The 21,939-nt window shown below is 41.6% G+C and overlaps 1 protein-coding gene across 1 annotated transcript in view; it reads left to right on the forward strand.

Annotated features, from left to right (window-relative positions):
• Nucleotides 1–21,715, forward strand: part of ENPP1 (ectonucleotide pyrophosphatase/phosphodiesterase 1) — a 57,478-nt gene extending 35,763 nt beyond the window's left edge. The window contains exons 12-25 of the mRNA XM_084776092.1: nt 2,729–2,837; nt 4,209–4,340; nt 6,832–6,863; nt 7,337–7,464; nt 8,675–8,744; nt 9,450–9,537; nt 11,521–11,690; nt 12,559–12,610; nt 14,648–14,802; nt 15,513–15,642; nt 16,781–16,861; nt 17,648–17,780; nt 18,019–18,181; nt 20,881–21,715. Of these exons, the coding sequence (XP_084632218.1) occupies nt 2,729–2,837; nt 4,209–4,340; nt 6,832–6,863; nt 7,337–7,464; nt 8,675–8,744; nt 9,450–9,537; nt 11,521–11,690; nt 12,559–12,610; nt 14,648–14,802; nt 15,513–15,642; nt 16,781–16,861; nt 17,648–17,780; nt 18,019–18,181; nt 20,881–21,051 (1,614 nt within the window). The 3' untranslated portion in view covers nt 21,052–21,715. The remainder of the gene's footprint in view (nt 1–2,728; nt 2,838–4,208; nt 4,341–6,831; nt 6,864–7,336; nt 7,465–8,674; nt 8,745–9,449; nt 9,538–11,520; nt 11,691–12,558; nt 12,611–14,647; nt 14,803–15,512; nt 15,643–16,780; nt 16,862–17,647; nt 17,781–18,018; nt 18,182–20,880) is intronic.
• The last annotated feature ends 224 nt before the right edge of the window (nt 21,716–21,939 follow it).

Here is a 21,939-nt window from a genome sequence, read left to right on the forward strand (position 1 = left end):
AAAATTAATAAATAAATCTTTAAAAAAAAAAGGGGGAGGCTGGAGAGATGGCTCAGTGGATAAGAGCACTGATTGCTCTTCTGGAGGTCCTGAGTTCAATTCCCAGCAACCACATGGTGGCTCACAACCATCTATAATGTGATCTGATGCCCTCTTCTGGCCTGCAGATGCACTGTATACATAATAACAAATAAATAAATCTTTAAAAAAATTCTCATGCTATTAAAAAAAGAGATAGAACAGATAGAGCAGAAAATGAGAGATGGTCTAACCAATGCCTGGCCCAACTCAAGTCCCATTCCATGGGAGAGAGCCAACTCTTGACACTACTAACATACTCTGCTATGCTTTCAGACAGGAGTCTATCATAACTGTCCTCCGAGAAGTTCCCCCCCAGCAGCAGTTTGAAGCAGATCCTGAGACTCACAGCCAAACACTGGACGAAGCATAGGGAGTCTAGTGGAAAAGTGGGCGGGAAGGATGGAAGGCCTGAGAGGTGACAAGAGGCCCACAAGAAGAACCAACTAACCAAGGCCCAGAGGGGCCTATGGAGTCTGAAGCACCAACCAAGGCATATTCACTGTAGTTTAAAGCAACACTCAGTGCTTTTCAGAGTTCACATCACAATGCCATTTGCATGTCAAGGAGTCAGTACCCAAGGTGACCTGAGCTGCTTCCTCTGTCCATCCGTGTTCTCTTTTCATCTGAGGTGTGACTTCTTTTCTGTGACCTAAGATGTGAATAGAAATAGAAACTAAGGACTTGGGAATTCTGTTGGACATAATAGGATGAAAGATCTAGTTGTCTCTCTCCTCCCATGAGTCTAGAGGGAAGACTACACAATCACACTCTTCCTTAGTAGATAAAGTTTTACTCCACATTCAGGTTAGCTCCCCGCCCAGGTGACCTATGTGGGGGTGGGGTAGTTTGTGAGTCCTGAGGATTCTTTATCACTCATTCAGATAGAAGCCTTGTCTGCCATGTCTACTGTGGGCACAGATGTAACCCTGTCTGTGCTCCTCAGTGTAAATGCAGGTCGGTTGCTATAATAGGGAATGGACAGCGTTTCCCCACCCACATGAATTTAAGTATCTGAATAGACCGTCTTCCCCTGTTTGTCTGGCCCTGTGTCTGGCATGGACTTGCACTCTTTGAAAGAGCAGATACTATTTTGTGTTGCTTTCCTATTAGATGAAAGAGGGAGAAATTGGTCTTCGCCAGGTCCGTTTCTGTCCTCTGTAGTCTTTGCATCAAAATATGTGTCCAGCAGCAGCTCCATGGCAGTTAGCACCCTCACTGTACCCTGTGTTCACTCTGTCATCAGTAAAGCAGACATGGTCCGTGTAGAGGCGGGGCTATGAAGAAGTGTGACAGAACTTGGTGACATCATAGCAGGTCTTCTTCTACTTACTGCCATGGTGTGAAGAACTGACAAGGCAGCCAGTGTGGTTTTCGTTGCTTTAGTTATTAATTTGTGTTATTTCACTGATATACAAGGCCCATCACAAGGTCACTTTGGCTGAAAACATTTTTTGTTTGTTTGTTTATCATATAAATAATACTGTGCAACCCTCTCTGACTTGCTGATTTTCCTGTTTTTCTGATTATCTTTGTTCGGAATGAGCCCACTACTTTTCTTTTTTTCAATATATTTTATTAATTTATTCATGTTAAATCTCAATTGTTATCCCATCCCTTGTATCCTCCCATTTCTCCCTCCCTCCCATTTTTCCCTTACTCCCATCCCCTATGACTGTGACTGAGGGGGACCTCCTCCCCCTGTATATGCTCATAGGGTACCAAGTCTCTTCTTGGGAACCCACTACTTTTCAAATCATATTCCTCAACTTATAAACTCTGTTCACTCTCAGTATTACTGGCTCCTCAAAACCACCTTAATATTTAAACTTAAAAACCCATGTTGTTTGGCTGTCTTCCTGTGAGTGGAGGACCATATTGAGGGACCTTGTCTCATAACAAAGTGAGGGATACATGCTATAAGAAAAGATAGAGCACAGAAAATACAGGCAAGACTTTCTCTGGGTGGCTTTATAAGGCATGGGGAAAAGAAAACATCACAAAACCGTTTACCCAAGCTCTAGCCCTTCAGTGGTCTTCGATATCAGTGTACAAAATATGTGCATTTTGTATGGGAATAAGAGATTCTGTTCCTGAGAGTTGTATTATTTTTTTTTAGTACATAGAACTATATGAAGCATTTAAGGATTAATGTTAACCCCTCTGAAAATCAGGAGACATTGCGCATACAGTAACCATTTAAATGATTAAAACATTCAAAAAGAAATTGATAGTGGAATGTGAAATGCTAGTTTGAGAATGCACTGGTTTCTGCCCAGACACTGCAGAGCATTATTTTGGTTTAATTGAGTCTTGTTTGCTTTTGATCCTTGAATCTTAGGAGGGACTAACTAATGGTAGCCCAGGCTATGTGGTTAAGTAAATATGGAATCTGGATCATCCAGGACATATGATTTTTAATGGTTGGCAGATGTTTTATTGTCTTGACCTGTATTGGTCTAATTTGAATTTATCATAGTTTATCAATACCTCAATAGTCCCCTCTTCTTCTCTTCCTCCCTCCCTCCCTTTTGCTCTTCATTCCTCCCTTTCTCCCTTCCTCCCTCCCTCCCTCCCTTCCAGTATATCATGATTATATAGAAATAGCACTAATATAGTAAGCATCACTCAAGGATGCTTCCCATTCTAGGTCATCAAGGCCTTACAGAAGGTTGACAAGATGGTGGGCATGCTGATGGATGGCCTGAAGGACCTTAGTTTGGACAAGTGCCTGAACCTCATCCTCATTTCAGACCATGGTAATCTGAGTTTATTCATTTACTCTGTAGATTAAATGGTAGTTTTTTTTGGTTTGTTTTTTGTTTTTTCTTAAAGTTGGCTTGATTTTTGTTTCATTATTTTTACAGGATGTTGTAGGTAAAATTTTTAAAAAATGTGGTGTCTTGTGGATAGATTTTAATGGAAAATACATTAAATATAGAACATAAGTAAAGAATAAAATTAAAGAAACTTATGTACATGTCAGTCATAACCTAATTTCTGATTTGAGAAAATTCTACACTGGAATTTAAAGTGTTAAAAATAATCTCCAAGATTAAATTGGGTAATTAATTGGGTAAGTACAATTTAGCTTTAATTGGGACACATTCTTATTTATCTCCTCAGTTTGTTTTAGCATGATCAATCTGAATTTGCAGGTGGTACATATTACTTTTAGCTCAATTTCTCACAATGCAGTTTATTAACAGTGTTTATTTAATGAATTACTTGTGTGCATGCACATGCATCATGGTGTGAATGTGGAGGTCAGAGATCAACTTTTGGGAGTCAGTCTTTCCTTCCACCATGGGTTCCAGGGGTAGAGTTAAGGATGTTAGGTTTGTAGAAGTGTCTGATCCAGCTGAGCTATTTCTCTGGCCCCCACGTGCAGTTTCTCTGACACATGATTATATACAGCTTTGGATCTCCAGAGCATCATCCATACAATAAAATAGAAAACAGGTTCTTTCTGTTTCCTTTTGTTAATAGCACTTGTTTTTGCTTCCAAAATAGTTGTAGAAAGTTGTCTTAGGAAACAGGGCTAACACTGCACGCCCGGGGATCTCCTGCTTCAGGTCTATACCCCAGGTTAATATGAGGTGATTTGGGGTAAATTGCCCTCTTCAACTGTGGAAAGACATCCTGCTTTACTCCCATGGTCATGTCATAGGATATCAGTAAGAAGGAACATGCAATTAAATGCCACACGTGGGGATGAAGTCCATATACACACACATACATACATGCATACGTCATGTAGGCACACGCACAGACACACAATTAAAAATAATAGTTTTAAAAGAGAAATATAGTGAAAATGTGCAGCTGTGTATCTAGCTGGCATTTTGTGCCTTATCAGGTGTTCAATTATTGTGAGTACTAAATTCTATGTGTGTAGATAGATAATCAGTTAAATTCTGGAAGTGTTGGGTGGCCGAGGCAGGGAGGTCTCTGTGAGATCCAGGCTAGCCTGAGATAACATAGTGAGTCCCAGGACTAAATACAGAGACCCTGCCTCAACAAAACAACAAGGAAGGGACAAAACTGACTCTGGAAGAGTGAAAGAGTAAGCTTTATGTGTCGCCCTCTTCAGTGGTGGGGTGACACGTGCTGTGACTTCTTCCTCCCAGGCATGGAGCAGGGCAGTTGTAAGAAGTACGTGTACCTTAATAAGTATCTGGACGATGTGAACGATGTCAGAGTTGTCTATGGACCTGCTGCTCGCCTGAGACCCTCTGATGTTCCAGAGAAGTACTACTCATGTGAGTGCGGCCACTTATTTGTCACCCTTAGCTGTCACTAGAGGAAGCGAATGCATCCTGTCACTCTGGGCCGGCCTTAGGAGAACACGGACGGCTAAGTCTCTACTTCAGGGAGTTTCATCCGGGTGAAGATAGTTTAACCACTCACCAGCTTTATGTTCTTGGTCTAAACATTACTAGGTGATTTTAATATAATTTCATATTACGGCCCATGGCTTGCCTTTTAAATTTTGTGCACTGTTCGCGGGAAAAATTCAACGGTATTTTTAAAGGTTAGATAAATTAACGGCATTCCATTCAAATATCTCATCGTTTCATAATAATATTATGTTATGAAGAGCAATGGAGCAGAAATTTTTATTCATTCTGTAGGCAATCCATTTCTTTACGAAGAAATGATTTCCTTAAACAATTTCCCAAAGCAATAGCACATGCCTTTTACGCATAGAAAGACGAATAATTTTGTTTTCTCTCCTGATTGCCTTGGAATACCAGACCGGCAAAACATATTTAAAGATTAATTATTATTGTGCAGCTCAAGCTCACTGCATAGCGGTTCCTCATCTCTACTGACCCTTTTGATTTCCATCTTTGGTTTTGTCTGTTTGCTGTAACTAGTTTTCCAATGGTAATATAAATGTATCTGGGTTGTCAAGATTGGGTTAGGTTTGGGTTCTGCAATGAAATAATCTCAGTAGAAACAGTTGGCTATTTTGTTGTCACTGTTCTCTAAATAATACAGTCTGATAATTAGCGGCCCGTCACTTGTGGCGTCTTAGGCATTATAGTTAGGAGAAGGTTTTTCCTCTCTTTCCCAAGCTCCTGGAATAACGACTTAGGAGACTCAATCATTATCTTCAAATACCCAGGCCATATAGCTAGACTCTTCTCTGACTAGCTCATGACTTCAAATAACCCATTATACTAGTCTGCATTTTGCCAGGTGGCTGGTTGCCCGAGCTCAGGTACCATGCATTCTTCCTCCTCACATTTCACAGGAATCCTGGGCACCTGGCTCTATCCCAGAATGCCTTCTGCCTGTCAGATGTCCCACCCATTTTCTGCCTCAGCCATAGGCTGTAGTTTTTTTCTTAACTGACGGGTGTTTCATCCATACAACACACAGGAGATTCCTTCAACATTTTAGTAATGCGGAGATGAGTTAAAATATACAGAAAGATCATGTAAGTTATATGCAAAGATTTGGGCATCTGAGGATGCTAGGATCTCTGGGAAGGGCCTAGAAATAGTTTTTGTGGATACTGGGCCATGACTGTGCCTGGTTAATAACCTATTAGAAAACAGGTAGACTGATGATATTCCTGAGTGACACTGGCCTTTTGGGTGGCTGATATTAGCATATAGACTGACATTCCTGAGTGCTGTTTGGCACGTGGCCAAGCCTTAGCCTCAACTTCATTTCAGTTAGGACTACAAAGTGCCCAAATTAAAGCAACAGCTGTGTATCAATTTATCTATACATATACACTATTGATTTATTTACATGGGCAATTTTCTCCAAAATCTGTTATTAAAAACAGGCGTAAAGGGGATTTTAGAAAACTAGACAGTTACTGATACGCAGCACTAAGAGCACTAGGCAAATCTAGTGAACTTACCATTTAAATCTAGCTTTTACACTAATCTGCTTGCCTTCTAATTTGTGTCTGTTTCATTTGAAAATTCTAGAATTGTCACTGAACTGTGAAAAAAAAAAGGCCATTCTTTTCCTTCTCTCCATCACAACTCATATCTTCTCTGTAGAGACACCTTGTTAGGTTTGGAGTATGTCTTCCTGAGGACTGTCTGTAATGTATCAAAAGCCCGTATGTTTGCTGTTGCATGGTGAAGTCATGTTAGATCTAGATGGATGGATTATACAGACAGATATTGGGTGAAGTCATGCTAGATCTAGATTATACAGACAGATACTTGGATAGATCAGTGTTTGGACTGATGGACAAGTGAAGAGTGAGATGGATGACTGAGGAAGCATGTGGATGCACAGATAGATGGGTAGACAGACAATGGAACGGTGTGACCCGTTTCTTGGCCATCATGTCAGAGTGATACCTAAGGACTCGTCTGTTCTTTCCAGTGTCCATGCGATGATGCATCGGGCAAACTGTTTAAAAGCAGCTTTGGGGCTGGCGACGTAGCTCCACTGGGAGAGAGCTTGCTTAGTTTTCATGAAACCCTGGGTTTGATCCAAATTACTACACAAATTGGGCATAATGGAACATGCCTATAGTCCCAGAGTTGTGGGTGGGAGGATTAGAAGTTCAAAGACATCCTCAGCTATGTAATGACTTTGAGGCCAACATGAGATCCTGTTCTCTTAAAAAAAAAAAAAAAAAAGGAAAGCAAAAATATGCATTGGTATTTTACTAATGAGTGTGAGTGTAGCAGTAAAGCAGTGCACATCTTGTGTTATTTGTACTTTTAACTGTAGCAGATTATTAGAGATTAATTCTTTTGTTTGTCTCTTCAGTTAATTATGAAGGCCTCGCAAAAAATCTTTCTGTGAGTATATTAATTTTGTTTAAAAAAATTCTTTAGTTGTTGTTGGTTTGGGTCACATCCCTAATCTTGGTTTTTATTTGGTTTATACTAAATATTATCTTAAAAATATATTCTTTGTCCTAGAGTTGGGCTTCATATATGTTATATTTCATATATGATACACTTTAAATATTGAAGAATTTTATATAGTTGTATTGAACAGGGCGTGTGAAGTAGGTGCATCAGTTGTAGCTCCACTGTGACCCAGTGGTACCCTAAGAGCCCTGGGCCTTCTGCTCAGTACTCATTATAATACCCAGCAAAAGTAGCGACTACCATTCAAATTCCGTAACTAGCAGGAAACCATTAGTTTCCTGCCTGCACCGGGTAAAAATACTTGTGAGTGATGTCTGCCTGAAGTTGAAGAGACATTTGTGCCCCAGATCATGTCAGCATAACTGTTTTTGTTTTGTTTTGTTCTTTTGCCACACCAGTGCCGGGAACCAAACCAGCACTTCAGGCCTTACCTGAAGCACTTCTTACCCAAGCGCTTACATTTCGCAAAAAACGACAGGATCGAGCCGCTGACTTTCTATCTGGACCCGCAGTGGCAGCTTGCGTTGTAAGTTATGGAGCCATGTATCCACTCGAGGGGAAGACTGGCCCCTTTCTAACAGTGCATGTAGTATGTTTTCATTGTAGCTTTAAACGCTAAATGTTTGGAACTGGCTAATTCTTGTCACCGTGAGCCGCACGGTTCACTGTAGGAAATTTGCCAGGCCCCTAGACTTGTTTTTTAGCATTCTTTCTCCACTTCTGACAGTCTGAAATGTTTCTAGACATTTCTAGCACCTCCTGGGGAGAAGCGATCAGCTCTGACTCAGAACCGTTGCTCTGGCTTCTCACATCCTTATCGATAGTTTCCAATACTCTATATTAGTGTGTTACTCGCACCACGTCTCTTCTATATTACAGTCATTTCTAACAACCCTTCCGAGGTCGGCAGTTGCGAATGCACTTTACAACAAGCAAGCGTCTTTATTAAACACAGCCGCTCTTTTTCAGTTTCTTATACCATCAAGAAACTTCAGCCTGTTGGGGTAGTCACCTAACTGTTTGCATGATTAATAATGCTCATATCACAAAACTTGAGCATTAAATATTTTGGTAGTCACCCACAAAACCATTAATTGTGACAGATGTCCCTGCCACACAGTTCCTGAGCAGCAAGACCCAGCTATGTCAACTCAGTCGTACCCTCTCCTCCCTATTGGAGAGCTAGATATCCACAAGATACATGAGTGGGGCAGTCATTACCCTTGGGGGGGTTGGTGTATGGTGACTATCTAAATACTGTATATGAGGGCTGGGCATATAGCTCAGTAGTAAAGTGCTTGCCTAGCACATCCAAGGCCCTGGGTTCAATCCCCAGTACCTCCAACAACAGCAAAACTATAAGCCGTTTTATAAGCCATATAGTCACTGAGGTTTTACAGACAACATACAACAGGAGTTGAAACCAAGTGGAGTGACAGTTAATGAGATTCTTTGCAGTCACAGCTGCGTAGCCACACCACAGTTAGCGTTCCAAGACCCTCCCCTCTGTTGCTGTGCTAAGGTTTGGTCACCTCTGCCTTTTGTTTCATGAACAAATCAGCTCCTAGTGAAACAGTGTAAAGGACAAACCCAGGAGTTTTCATACTGAGGTGTTTTTATTTCGTTTATGTTGATCTACAGTCACCACCTGATCTTTATGAAGGAAATGGTGGTGTGGTTCATGTTTTGTCCAATGGCTAGAATTACATTACTAATTTATATGTGTCAAAATTTAGGAGTTCATCAGAAGGGAAACGTTGTGGAAGTGGATTTCACGGCTCTGACAATCTGTTTTCAAATATGCAAGTGAGTAAAGCTCTTTTGCTCCACCGATAGGATTAACCCAAAGGAAGTCAGCTAAATAAAATCCGAGTCTTAAAAACGAGCTGGATGTATAGTGAAAGATGGTTATTGAGCTTTTTTTCTTTGGGAAGATTTAGAGCTTGTTAGGTTGTTAGTGTTTCCATGAACATAAGTCATTGGCCGCCTTCCTAAGTGTCTGATGGGCATGCCGAATGTATCTGTGCTCTGTGAACTCTCTCGGCTCATAGTAAAAGTCAGTGATTTGGTTGGTGAGAGGCTTCCTATGTTTATGATCTGAAGGGAGGTAACACCATTGTTTGCTTGGTGCTTTAGTTTTTTTTTTTAATCTGAATGTAGTTGTGATAATGATGAAAAATTCCTGTACTACTTTATGAGGTGGGTAATGTGAGGTGTTTATCCCATTTCATAGATTAAAAATAAAATTTCATCATTCATTCAGTTCTGATCATCGAGCTGAAAATTGTAGTAAAAGAAATATTCTAGGTATCTAAGTCACATATACAATGGATATTAAAACAGTATCCAAGACAGCCCACTGAGCACAGTGTTCCCCTTCTTATAAGGCACTTATATACATATGCATGTGTGCACACATACATGCGTGTAATGCGGACGATACAGAAATTTGACCAGCTGCATGCATAACTGAATGAAACTGATAATCCTTTACATTTCCGGCAAACTCAGGCTCTCTTTATTGGCTACGGACCTGCCTTCAAGCACGGCGTTGAAGTCGACTCCTTTGAAAATATTGAAGTCTATAACTTAATGTGTGGTAAGTGTGAACAGTACATTTCCTGTCTTTTGAAGCCAGGTGGAAGAGGGCGCACCCTTGGCACAGCGGCACTAGCTGCAGGCGTGCTCGTGAAGCAAGAAAGATCCTTGTCTTTCGACATTTTTTTTTCCTGACCGAGGGCCACTGGAAGGCCATGCAGAGCATGCCATCTTATGACTCATTGGAGTCCCATTTACACAATGCATGGTAAAAGCCCAACACTCAGAGCCTGGGGCTAGACTATATGATGTTGGACTCAGCAGTGGTGGAAACGGTTGAAAAGAGTTTGGGGGCATTAAGAGGTGTTGAGAACACAAGCGTCTCTGATATCAATGCGAGTTGAACGGATGGCAATGTCAGTAGAATGGAAAGGAAGTTTCATGATGAGTATTACTTGCTTGACCCCTGACTTCTGGATTGGTGGATTTATGGTGGAATTTTGCATTTTAGAATGTTATTTCTTTTCTTACAAAGTATTTAGTTATGTGTGTGTGTGTGTGTGTGTGTGTGTGTGTGTGTGTGTGTGTTTCTGCATATGTGTCCATGTGGATGTGTGTCAAGTGTGTGTGGGTGCCCACAGAGGCCAGAAGAGGGCATCCCATCCCCCCCCCCACCCAGAGTTGGAGTTCCTGGTGGCGGTGGCTGTGAGTCACCTGATGTGGGTACTGGCGACTGGATGTGGGTTCTCTGGAAGGAGTGTAAGAACTCTTTAGAGCTAAGCCATCTCTCCAGGCCCTGAATTTTTTCTTTTTCTTGATAGTAGTATTGGGCATTTTCAAAGCCTTAACTATGTCTTTTCTCGAGTGCTTATGAACTTGAGTGTATAGATCCTCACGCCATTAGAGTAATATCTTGTATAAAGTAAGTGCTTTGTGATACATGCATCTGTTATTATTAGTTTGTGAGTCTTAGATTCAAGTATAGCTGTGCTTGATTCCCAAGCCCACCCTTTGATGACTTAGGTAAAACACTTTCAGCACTCACCTACCAAATAGTGGTGATAACTTAGTCATTCTGAGGATTAATTTAAAGAATGTCACCACAGCTATTCGCCTGGATCTTATTTAACACAGATTAACTGTATTTATTATACATTCAAAGTTAAGACGGTTTCGTGGAAAGTGCGTCATATATGCTGCACGCTGTGTTAAGGACAGCAAGTTCTGGTCAGAGTTGAATCAGTGATCAAGACCCAGCACTGCTTGTACATAAGACTGGAGCTTGGTTCCAAGCACCTACATTGGGTGGCTAACAGCCACCTATAACTCTATCTCTTGTGGGATAAGATGTCCTCTGTTGTCACCAGGACTCATGTGCTCATACTTACGCAGACCCACACATACACATGATTAAAAATAAAATAAATCTTTTCCTTTGTCTGTTGAGAAAAGATTTCCTTATGTAGCCTTGGCTGCCCTGGACCTTACTGATTAGATCAGGCTGGCCCAGAACACAGAGATCCACCTGCCTCTGCCTTGGAGTGCTGGGATGAAAGGCAGGAGGCATATGCAACCATCTGCCTAAAATAAATCTTAAATAAATTAAAGATTCAGACATTTTGGTGGCATAGCACTTACGTCAGTATTAGAGCACCACATTTGGCATGGAGAGATGACTCTTCAGTTCTCCCAGATGACTCAGATTCAGCTCCCAGCACTACCATCAGCCAGCTTACCAACAGCATCTCACTTGAACTGCAGGGGATCCAACACCCTCTTCTGCCTTCCACAGGTACCTATACTCACATGCGCACACACATACAATTAAGAATAATACTAATAAAAACCATGTATATGGGTAAAAGGACCCCAGATTCCTATATTTCAAAGTCAAGTGTGTTCTATCTTTTTCCATGCTAGTTAAATAGAAAGAGAATCAAACACACTGGATTCTAAAACAATAAAATGAAACCCATGGTACAAATCAGTTTGTTTGGTCTTAAAACTTCCTGATGAACTCTTTACCATTCCCGGTACTATGCAGATTTATTGGGTTTGATCCCAGCTCCTAATAATGGCAGCCATGGCAGTCTTAACCACCTTCTAAAGAAGCCTGTTTACACACCAAGTCATCCCAAAGAAGAGAGCTCCTCCGTGTCCCAGTGTCCAATCAAATCAACAGCTGATAACCTTGGCTGCACGTGTGACCCCTGGGTAGGTATAGCTGCAAAGCTTAGCAGCTTAACATTGTGTGTGTACACATGTCTCGTTCTGTCTCTCTGTCTCTGTCCCTCTGTCCCCTCTGTCTCTCCCTCTCCGCCCCTCCTCCTGTAGAATGTGCTACTGAGCCAGCTAAGATGAAATTAAAATGTAGAAGTTGGATGTAACATGTTTATTAAGCACCTGTACTTTTACTTTTAACTCTAAAAACACATGAAGAAGACTACTTATTTGCCATTTCCCTACTTAACTTCTGCATCGTTAGCTGTTTTTATCTCGGGATGTTATGATCCCTTGGGGGCAGATGGAGTGAATTCTAGAGAGTCCTTTGAGTGGAGCAAACCCATTTACTGAATGTTCCTTCTTTAAAATAAATCATAGCCCACTGCAAATTTGGGGGGGGGCGGATGTTCTTTGTTCAGATGGATATAATACACTGCTCCATTTTCATTAGTTGTAAGTACTGTGCTAAGTACTGTGCTAAACACAGTGCTAACGTCTTAGTTGTAAAAGTACCCAGGAGTCTATGAGCCAAATGGACAACATTTGTAAAGTTAGTAATTAGAATTTATTTCATGCTTTCTCTTTTGTTTTACCTTTGATTTAGACTTAGCATCTGGATCAGAATTGTAAAGCAGATTTATAGGTTGAATTGCCAGAGATAATTTTGTCTCATTTTGCAATGGCCGTTGCTTGTCTTTCACTCTTTTTGTTGAAGAAGGAAAAAAACCTCTCACTTATATGATACTTGCTAAATTTTCTTTTTGTTTTTTCTTGGACAGTTAAGCTACAGAAATGATATAGTATACAATTAAAGCATATCTTTTTAATCCTCAATAATTATTTTGTAAATCCCTTGTAGATTGATCCTATCGAGGACTTTGAGGAACACTTTAATCTGACCATGGAAGATGGTAAGGCGTGTTACCCTCAGGTCTGAAATATGGAAGCAGGCCCTTCCTGGTGTAAGCTTCAGAGATGTTCAGGGAGTTCTTTACAAAGAACCAGGAGAATGGGAAAACAGGGAGCCATTTGATGAGTTTTTGTCACCAGATAGTCCAGTCTGTTAGTCATAAGGCAAGAAATGTCATTTTACACTAAAAAAGTATACGCCATGTTTTGGGAAACCATGTCTTTTAGACCATGTTGAAAGTGTTTTTGAAATTTTGAACATTTTTGTAGGTTTATAAGAAAACTTTAATTTCCATTAAAAATACCTAGTGAATTTTTGTCTCCTTGGCCCTTAATTAATTGTAAGATGTTATAGGTTGGCTTATCTGTCTCAAGTCACTTCCTCATAACTTTTTTGTTTAATTTAAAAAATTCATCCCTCTCTCCTATCCCATACTTTTCAATGAAGGCTATGGCTTTGTAGGCGACAGATGCAGCATTTCATAATTGTGACCTGGACGCTCAGGGTCACTTTGCTGCAATATTGATCTTTAAATGACTTCACTGATACTTTCTCTTTGCTGGAACAAAGTGGTGAATTCTGCGCCAGTCCTTCTTGAGGTGGTCTGTGTGAGATCACTCTTGTAACTGTTGGGATTGGGGAAAGCATTTATCCCCATGGTGACACAATGTGTGGTAAAGACTGATAGCCTCAGACCGCTCTGGAGCTGAGTTTGTGGGCTCAGGAGCAACAGGATGGGCAAAGTGTTTATTTCCTACAGGCTTCCGTCATCTCATCTGTGAAGCAGGTACAGGTCTTTTTAAGGAGATGTAGGAAACAGGATGGCCATAGTCCTGTGATGTACCCAAGCCCTAGAAAAAGGCCATCAAGCCATTGTCTAAGGTGTCGCTGTGTCAGTCACTTCGTCTTAGTGTTTGCCTTCTAAATATCCACATATGTTTTCTTCACCTACTAACCAAGTGAAGAATGATTAAAATAATATTAAGGAATTTCAGGGGACTTCTGATGCAGTTAAATTGGTAGGTTGATTGCCAGTACTTGTGAAATCCTGGGTTGGTCCTCCAGCACTATGTAGAATTAGGCATGGTGTCATGCACCTGTAGTGCCAGTACCCAGGAGGCAGAAGGAAGTTCAAGGTCATCCTTGGCTACATACACACTGACTATGAGACCAACCTGGGCTACATGAGACTTTGTCTCAAAAAGAATTTTTTTCTTTTTTTAGTAGTGTAAATCCTCATGAACAACAATTTCTATTAATTCAATGTAGTGTTCTCTTGCGATACTTTTATAAAACACTGACACTACAGTAAAAAGGGCAAAGTTTCAGGGATTCACGCTTGTGTGTGGTTCTGTTCTCTGTAGTATCTGTTATGTATTTATGGTTAAAAGCTAATTTCTTTGTGTCCTTTGTAGATTATAAATATTTAATATTGATTCTTATTATTAGCAATGCAGTTGTTACTCTTTAACCAGCTATTTACTCAAATAACAACACATGGAGACTATGATTTATTTAATTAGCCTAGAACACAATCCTGAGTAATAATTACTCCATCCTAAACCTCCTAGCCAGTCTACTTTCCTCCCATTCAGATTTCCCAGCCGTACTTGCTTTTTAATTATGTCCTAGCTCCAGTTCATTCCTCCCAGTGCTTCCTGGTCCTCTCTCCTGGCTCAGTCTCCACTCCCTCTCTCGTTCTCCAACCCTCATTGGTTCCAGACATCCTACCCTATTCTGTATTGCTCAGCATTGGCTGGTTGGTGTTTTATTGGCAATCCCCAGAACAACTGATGAGCATGTTTACACAAACTTGAGACAGGTGATAACTTAGAATCGACATCATAACGCAGTGTCCAGCTGGAAACCAGACAGCAGGGCAGAGAAATCAGCATTTGAATGAACAAGGGTAAACTGTACACAGGCCACAAAAACATTATACCAACGATGCTTAAAAGAGAAGAGGGTTAGATGAGTTGTCCGTTGTGTGGCACCAAATAACATAAAGCATGGTTCTCTTCTCCCCTTATGACCCAAGTAGCGGATATTGACGTTATTACTCTACCCTACGGAAGGCCCCGGATTCTGCAGAAGAAGCACAACATCTGTCTTCTTTACCAGCGACAGTTTGTGAGTGGATACAGCCAGGACCTCCTCATGCCCCTCTGGACATCTTACACCATCCTCAGTAATGCAAGTACCTGTTACCTCTTCCAGCTATGTGGAAAGCAGCTTACTGGCGTTAGTACGTAGCATTCACCATGGTTGGTGCTCATCAGCGTTCATTGTCGCACACTGCTGTAGTTGGTGGTAGACTTGTTTGTTCTGCTTGGGTTTGGTTTTCTTAGCTAAGCAAAGCCATTTCAAGTCACTTTGGCTGCAGCCTCTGAGGCGTTCCACGTTGGTTCTCAGTGGCTCTCCGCCTCTCCTCAGCAACTTTTGCCTGTGATTTCTGTGATTTCTGATATGAGAGACGAAATAGGGGGCTGGAGAGATGGCTCAGAGGTTAAGAGCACTGGCTGCTCTTCCCAAGGTCCTGAGTTCAATTCCCAGCAACCACATGGTGCCTCGCGACCATCTCTAGTAAGATCTAGCACCCTCTGTACATGCAGACAGAACACTGTATACATAATAAAAAAAAAAGAAAGATGAAATAAAATTTTATCTCTTGAAGTGATTAAAACCATATGGGCAAAACACAAAACTGTCACAGCAGAAGCTATTTGCACATAAAGGGACAAGCTGAGGGCATTTGTCCTTTTCCTAGAAAACACCCATAGGCCAGTGGGAAGCTGGAGAGGGTGGTGACTCCATGCCTGGGCCATGCAGTGTGCTTTGACTCTTCTGCTTCCTTCTCTGCTCCCCGTGTGACACCTGCTGACTCGTCACTGTTTGTTTTTCAGGACAGTTTCTCTACAGAGGACTTTTCCAACTGTCTGTACCAGGACCTTAGGATCCCTCCCAGTCTCGCCCACAAATGTTCCTTTTATAAAAGCAATTCTAAGCTCAGTTATGGGTTCCTCATGCCTCCGCGTAAGTACTTCCCACCTCCGCCCCATGGCTTTCCCTTCCCTTCTCTCTCAGCTTACTTATAAACCTCGCGTGATTCTGAGATGTGAGTCACTGCCAGAGAACATCCCTAGCCTTTGGGAGTCTCTGGGCCAAGTGTCAGCATCAGATTAACAATAGCAATAATGAAAGTAATAATGAGTGAGAAATATCTTCCATGAATTCTGTGACACTGTGTGGCGCCTTCTCCCTCCCCTTTTTAAAAATAAAATTTACTAGTGAAAATTACACACTAGGAACACAATGTGGGAAACGTGACATTGGTCTAAGGCTTGAATGTGTGACTCTTTGTGTGTTGTGTGTTGGGGGAGTGATTGACCTGGTGCAAATGCCTTTTTCCTGCATTTCCCTGAAAGCTCCGTGGGGGGCGAAAGACTGTGTCCAGGTCTTAGGAAGGAGGTATAGCTTGGTTATGGTGAAGGTGACTGAGGAAGGAAGTAGGTGACGGTGGCACTTTCTTAAGCGTGTCCATTGCTGTTGAGCTTCCAGAATGGCCCTTTTGAAGAGATGGCTCCCAATAAGAAGACTTTCTAAGGCCAGCCTTAAAAGCAAAAAAAAAAAAAAAAAAAAAAAAAGTCCCCAAGTCTCCAAGCCCTCAGCCTCCAGTCCAGCCCCCAGCAAGTGTCCATAGACAAAACTTGGCCATTGGACTGTTAGAGCTAGCTCATTTTACACAAAGGAGCCTTGTGTGGCATGCTGGGGTAGGCTCCTGGGTGTTTTTCTCTGGGTGGTAGGTGAATTTCTGAACTTTCTTCCTTTGACTGTAAAAAAAAAAAGTTTAAGAAGGTTGTAAACACAATACTCTTGTCAGCTGGAATAAAACAAATGAGGTAAAAGTTTGAAAATATACAGCTTGGAGCTTTCTTATTAAAATTTGTGTTTCTTTGACAAATGATCATAACAAAGAAATTAGTTTAAACCTTTATTTTTCTAAGGAACTTGGGAAAATGTATTGCGTTTCCTTCTCCTAGAACCTGGGCAGCTCTCACAAGTTGCAGATGACACTGAGCTAACTTGTAAAATGTTTCTGTCTGCACCACAGGAAGTTGCAAAACACTACTTTTGCCATTTGAAGGAATCCTCTTTTTTTTTTTCTTTACAGGACTAAATAGAGTTTCAACTCAAATATATTCTGAAGCATTGCTTACTTCTAATATAGTGCCAATGTACCAGAGTTTTCAAGGTAAAAGCCTTTAATGATGGTTTTAGTAAATGTAAATTTGTTTGGTATGTAACCAACCATAGAGTTTATGGTTTTTATTACAAGTGTACTTATCAAATGCATTCTTCAAGTATTTGAACGCAAAAACCACATACACATTCTAGTATCTGATTGCTTTGTATTTAAATGTTATAGGTATTTTTTGGGGAAAAAAGTATATGGCATTGCCTCTAAAGTTGCCTAGTGAATCCCATCAACTGACAGATCACCTTTCAGTATGGTTCCTTATATAAATAAAGTTTGGGTAGTTATTTTTATTTTTAAAATGAATAGCATCATTAGCCATTTCAGTATCTGATTCCTGTAAGAGTAAGTAGGCATTTCTTTGTAAACTTATGATCTAGAATATCACAGTATACCACAAATAGGGACATTTTGTTTGAATTTTTGTCTATGACTCATGTATATTTTACAGAGGACCAATTCAGACATGAGTAGTTGAGTCTGAATCATTGTTCTTGCTGCTTTGGTGCTTGTGGTCACATGATCATTACTACAGCTCAAGGTGCATATTTTTAAATACAGGAACAGGGCTGAATCCCATGTTTGCCCTTTAGTCCCTCTGAAAGCCAAAAGGGAGTCATTGATTTTTTGGGGGTGGGGTGGGGCTGGCCCTAAGACTTAAGCCAATCTTGACCTAGTCTTCAGTTATCACAAAGACTACCTTTGCTGTGTCGTTAGCCGGTTTCACACAGTGGCGGGGCACGCCATCCTTTTCACCCTGTAGCGTCTCCTCTTGTCTTTCAGTTATATGGCAGCACCTTCACGACGCCCTACTGCAGCGGTACACCAAAGAGCGGAACGGCATCAATGTTGTCAGCGGTCCCGTGTTTGACTTTGATTATGACGGACGTTACGACTCCTTAGCAACCCTGAAACAGTAAGAACGTATCTCATACCATTTATTTATTTATTAATTCATTTGTTTGGTTTTTCTAGACAAGGGTTCTCTATGCTTTCTTGGCTGTCCTGGACTCACTTTGTAGACCAGGCTGGCCTCGAACTCACAGAGATCCACTTGCCTCTGCCTCCTTGAGTGCTGGGATTAAAGGCGTGTACCAACACACCGGACTTGGAAGATACTTCTTAATGAAAGTGTATGTTGTGTATTTTTACAGAAACAGCAAAGTCATCCGCAGCCAAGAACTTCTGATTCCAACTCACTTCTTTATCGTGCTCACCAGTTGCAAACAGCCGTCTCAGATTCCCTTAGATTGCGCAGGCTTGGACTCCTCCGCCTTCATATTGCCTCACAGGCCTGATAACATCGAGAGCTGCGCGGTAAGCAGCCTTCCTTGCCGCCCTCACACACTGACGTGGAAAGTGTGTGTGTCTTACATTTGCTCACATTCTGGAAGAAACAGACCCCTGGGTGTACATAGGCTTTAGAGTTATATGACGGTATTACATACAGTCCTTGTTTTTATATTATATTATTATATGTTTTGAGAGAGAGTATCTCTGGGCTCCCATGCCGTGGTGCATCATGCATGTGAGGCCCGTGGATGTGTGTGAGGAGTTGAGTCTCTTCCTCCACCATGTGGGATTCAGGGATTGAGCTCAGGCAGTCAGGCTTACCCACTCAGACTTCATCTCTGTGGCTCTGAAATTGATCTTTAAAAAGGACACATCTTTGTAGAAGACCACTTTATCTTTAAAAACATTTTAAAAAACCAGGTCAGAAACTTCTCGTATGGATTAGTTGCTAAAGTCTAGACTGTTTTGTGTTAGGAATTTTTTTTGGATTCCAACACTAGACTTGTAATTCTGCTAGTACAGATGAGTGGGCAGTGTTGGAGTCAGACAGCGCTTCAAGAAAGTTTTTATATGTAACTTTTTTATGGAAATCTTTCTTATGTAGTATTTGTCATGCCAGTGGGAGGCTTTTTTTTTTTTTTAGCAATTGTTTATTTTCTTCATCACTTCTTTTCCTTGAGAGATAAAATTGGTATTAAATACACCAGTTGCCTAGTATCTTTTATAAGCTCACAGGAATGACTTAATAAGTACTAAACATTAAGTATGTTCTGGAGCAAGTAGCTGAAACATCAGTACAGAGACTGAAGTGAACAGGGCGTCTCCTGTAACAGGGCTTCAACAGTAAACCGCTTTGGTGCCTGCTGTGTGAGTCAGTGGTGCTGTAGGGACCCAAGTTGTTCCTTTCTTCTGCCCCACCATGCTTAGCACGTGGTTTGGGCCTATTTGAGCTAAAAATGGTTTCTGCTTTTTAGATTTCACATTTGAATTTTGTACCAAGCTTCCCCCCACACACACACACCCTGCACACCCCCCTTCCCCCCAAAAAAAGCAGCGCTAAACTTACCCTTTCATCAAAATGATGTTGACTGTCAAGAGTCAGGCATCCCTCCCTTCTTTTACTCTGGTATTCCAAGAAGGACCACCTCCCTTTGTTGATGGAAACATTGCATCCAGTTTGTTAACGGCAGCATACTTAGGAGATGCCAAATACCGGACATAAGCCAGAAAGAGGGTTGTTTTAAGGAATGTCGCACATAGCCACTGGTCCTTCTGCTCCACCTCTGGAGGAGTGACTAAAGATTAGTTGCCTGAAGAGACACCCTCTTTAGGCGCATTCTTTGCCCATACCTGTGAATGTTGAAACAAATAGAAACTACCTACTGGTGAGGAGTTCTTGGAGTCAGCTGCTCCCTTCAAAGCCAGAGGGGAGGCTTGTGGCCAGGGGTGAACTGAGCAGCAGGCAGAAGGAAACGGAAGAAGCTTGGTGGGAAGTGGCTGCTCTGCTTTGTATGGGAAAGGTCTGTTTGTCATTTTTCAAGTAATAAGGGCCCTAAAATGTAGCCATTACATTGATTTATAATGCATGGGTGCAAATGCCATGTTGATCTCAGAGAGCTGCTTTCAGGCATTGGTTCTTTCCTTGCTCCCACGTTTGCCCAGGGGATTAAACTCATGCAGTCACGTGTGGCAGCAAGGGCCTTTGCCTGCTGAGCCATCTACTGGCCTCATAGGCCTTTTGGACATGTCTTTGACCTCTTTCCATGGCCATTTTCAGAAATGCTTACGGTGTATGGGTCAATCATTTCTATCCATGCTAACCTCAGTTAGCTACGATCTCTACGTCCACTGCACAGAAAGGCTGGCTGTGGTTCTGCTCCGCTCTCGTATTATCTAAATCTTGTCTCTCTTCAGGAGTAAAATTGCCCTTCATGTATTTCCCAACCCCATTTTCATGCAGCCATAAAGATAACACATTCCTACAGTAGCTAGAGTTTATATCATGCATTTGTTCGCTTCTTTGTACTTGATCTTTAACCGCCCCCCCCCCCAGCATAGGGGCGGGAGAGATGGCTCAGTGGTTAAGAGCACCAGCTGCTTTTCCAGTGCCTCTGGGTTGGAGTCTTAGCACCGACATGGAAGCTAGCAGCCATCTGAAGCTCTAGTTCTGGGAGAAGTGGTCACCTTGTCTGTCTTGGTGCACAGATCATGCGTGCAGGCAAAATATCCATTCGTATGACATTTCAAAATAAATAAATGTCAATAAAAATAAATAAAATGACTCCCCTAGAACAATATGGTTAAGGAATACAAAACTATTTGTTAAGTAGTTTTCCAATAGGATATTCATGTAACCAGAAACTGAATCCATTCCACGTCCCTCCACTCCCATTTCTTCTCTACCATGCTATATAGTTGCCATCTTCTGGTATTTTTTTTTAACTTGCAGGAATAATTATTTTTGCACCCATGCAATATGTAACCATCTATTCTCAGTTTGTTTTCTTTCCCTCAAATTCTATACATAGCATTCAACAGACATGTATGTTGTACATATTGGAAAATATGCACTCAAAAGTGTGGTTTCATGCCCTAAATGGATCCTGTGACTTCTGTCATCTCACACTCTGTAATGTCCTAAATGTAGACACTGGGAAGAGAGGGGCCTTACTGGGAAGTGGGCTGAGTGTTTCTGGTGACTCTCCCACCTTCTGTCCTTCCAGCACGGGAAGCGGGAGTCCTCGTGGATCGAAGAGTTGCTGACGTTGCACAGAGCCCGGGTCACCGATGTGGAGCTCATCACCGGCCTCAGCTTCTACCATGAGCGTCAAGAGTCAGTTTCAGACCTGCTGAGGTTGAAAACACACTTGCCAATCTATAGCCAAGAAGACTGAATATTTTTTTTTAATGCACCAGAAATCTTTTTCAGAGGATCTTATATTTTATACCGTCTGTTACACTTTTGCATTGTTTGGAAACTCTCAAGTGGAGTTGAAACTGGGAATCCTGCATGATGCCAGCGTCTCTGGGCTGCAGGGTGACTCAGCACACCGGCAGGTGTTCCTGTCCTGTGTTGTGCAGATTTCCTGTGTAAGAATTAGATGTGTTATTAGCACACTGGGAGTAACAGGGCTTTACTTCACACCCGGAAGTGCTCTTGAGTCAGGGAAAAGGGGCCATGAACATGGTCCACAGACCTGGTGGTGGAGTTATTGGTGACAAAGCTAACTAAGGGACGGGGTAGTCACTGTCACGTTGAAAAATAGAAAGTGGTCCTGGATTAATTTTTACTTGGAGTTTCAGTTTTAACTATTATTTTGAGGTCCCATTTCTGTCTTTTCTGTCTCCTCCTCCAAAAGCCAAATCATTAGTCTTGTGCTTTTAAAACAAATGGTGATTGGATCTCTTCAGATTTAGTGGCTCTCACAAATTGGACATTAATGAGAAAATTTTGACTTGTGTATTGCTAGTTATTATAAAAGTTGTTCTCTACATTTGTACACACACACACACACACACACACACACACACACACACACACACACACAGAGAAATAAACAGAAACTGAAAACAGCCTTGAAAATGGCTCTCTTAGGCCATTAAAATTGGGTTTTATTTGGGTGAATGATCAGAGAACTTGTTGGCTTTTGTGGTCCACAGGGATCCACCCCCAGGAGAAGGGCTTAGCCTGGCTTATCTCTGAGCCTGGCTTGGGGCTGAGTAGATCTGAAGACAACAGCGAACGACACAACGAAGGCAATTTCTCCTCAGCGTTGATTGTG

This window comes from Acomys minous, assembly GCF_964271855.1.
Source record: "Acomys minous genome assembly, chromosome: 3".
Taxonomy (NCBI): Eukaryota; Metazoa; Chordata; class Mammalia; order Rodentia; family Muridae; genus Acomys; species Acomys minous.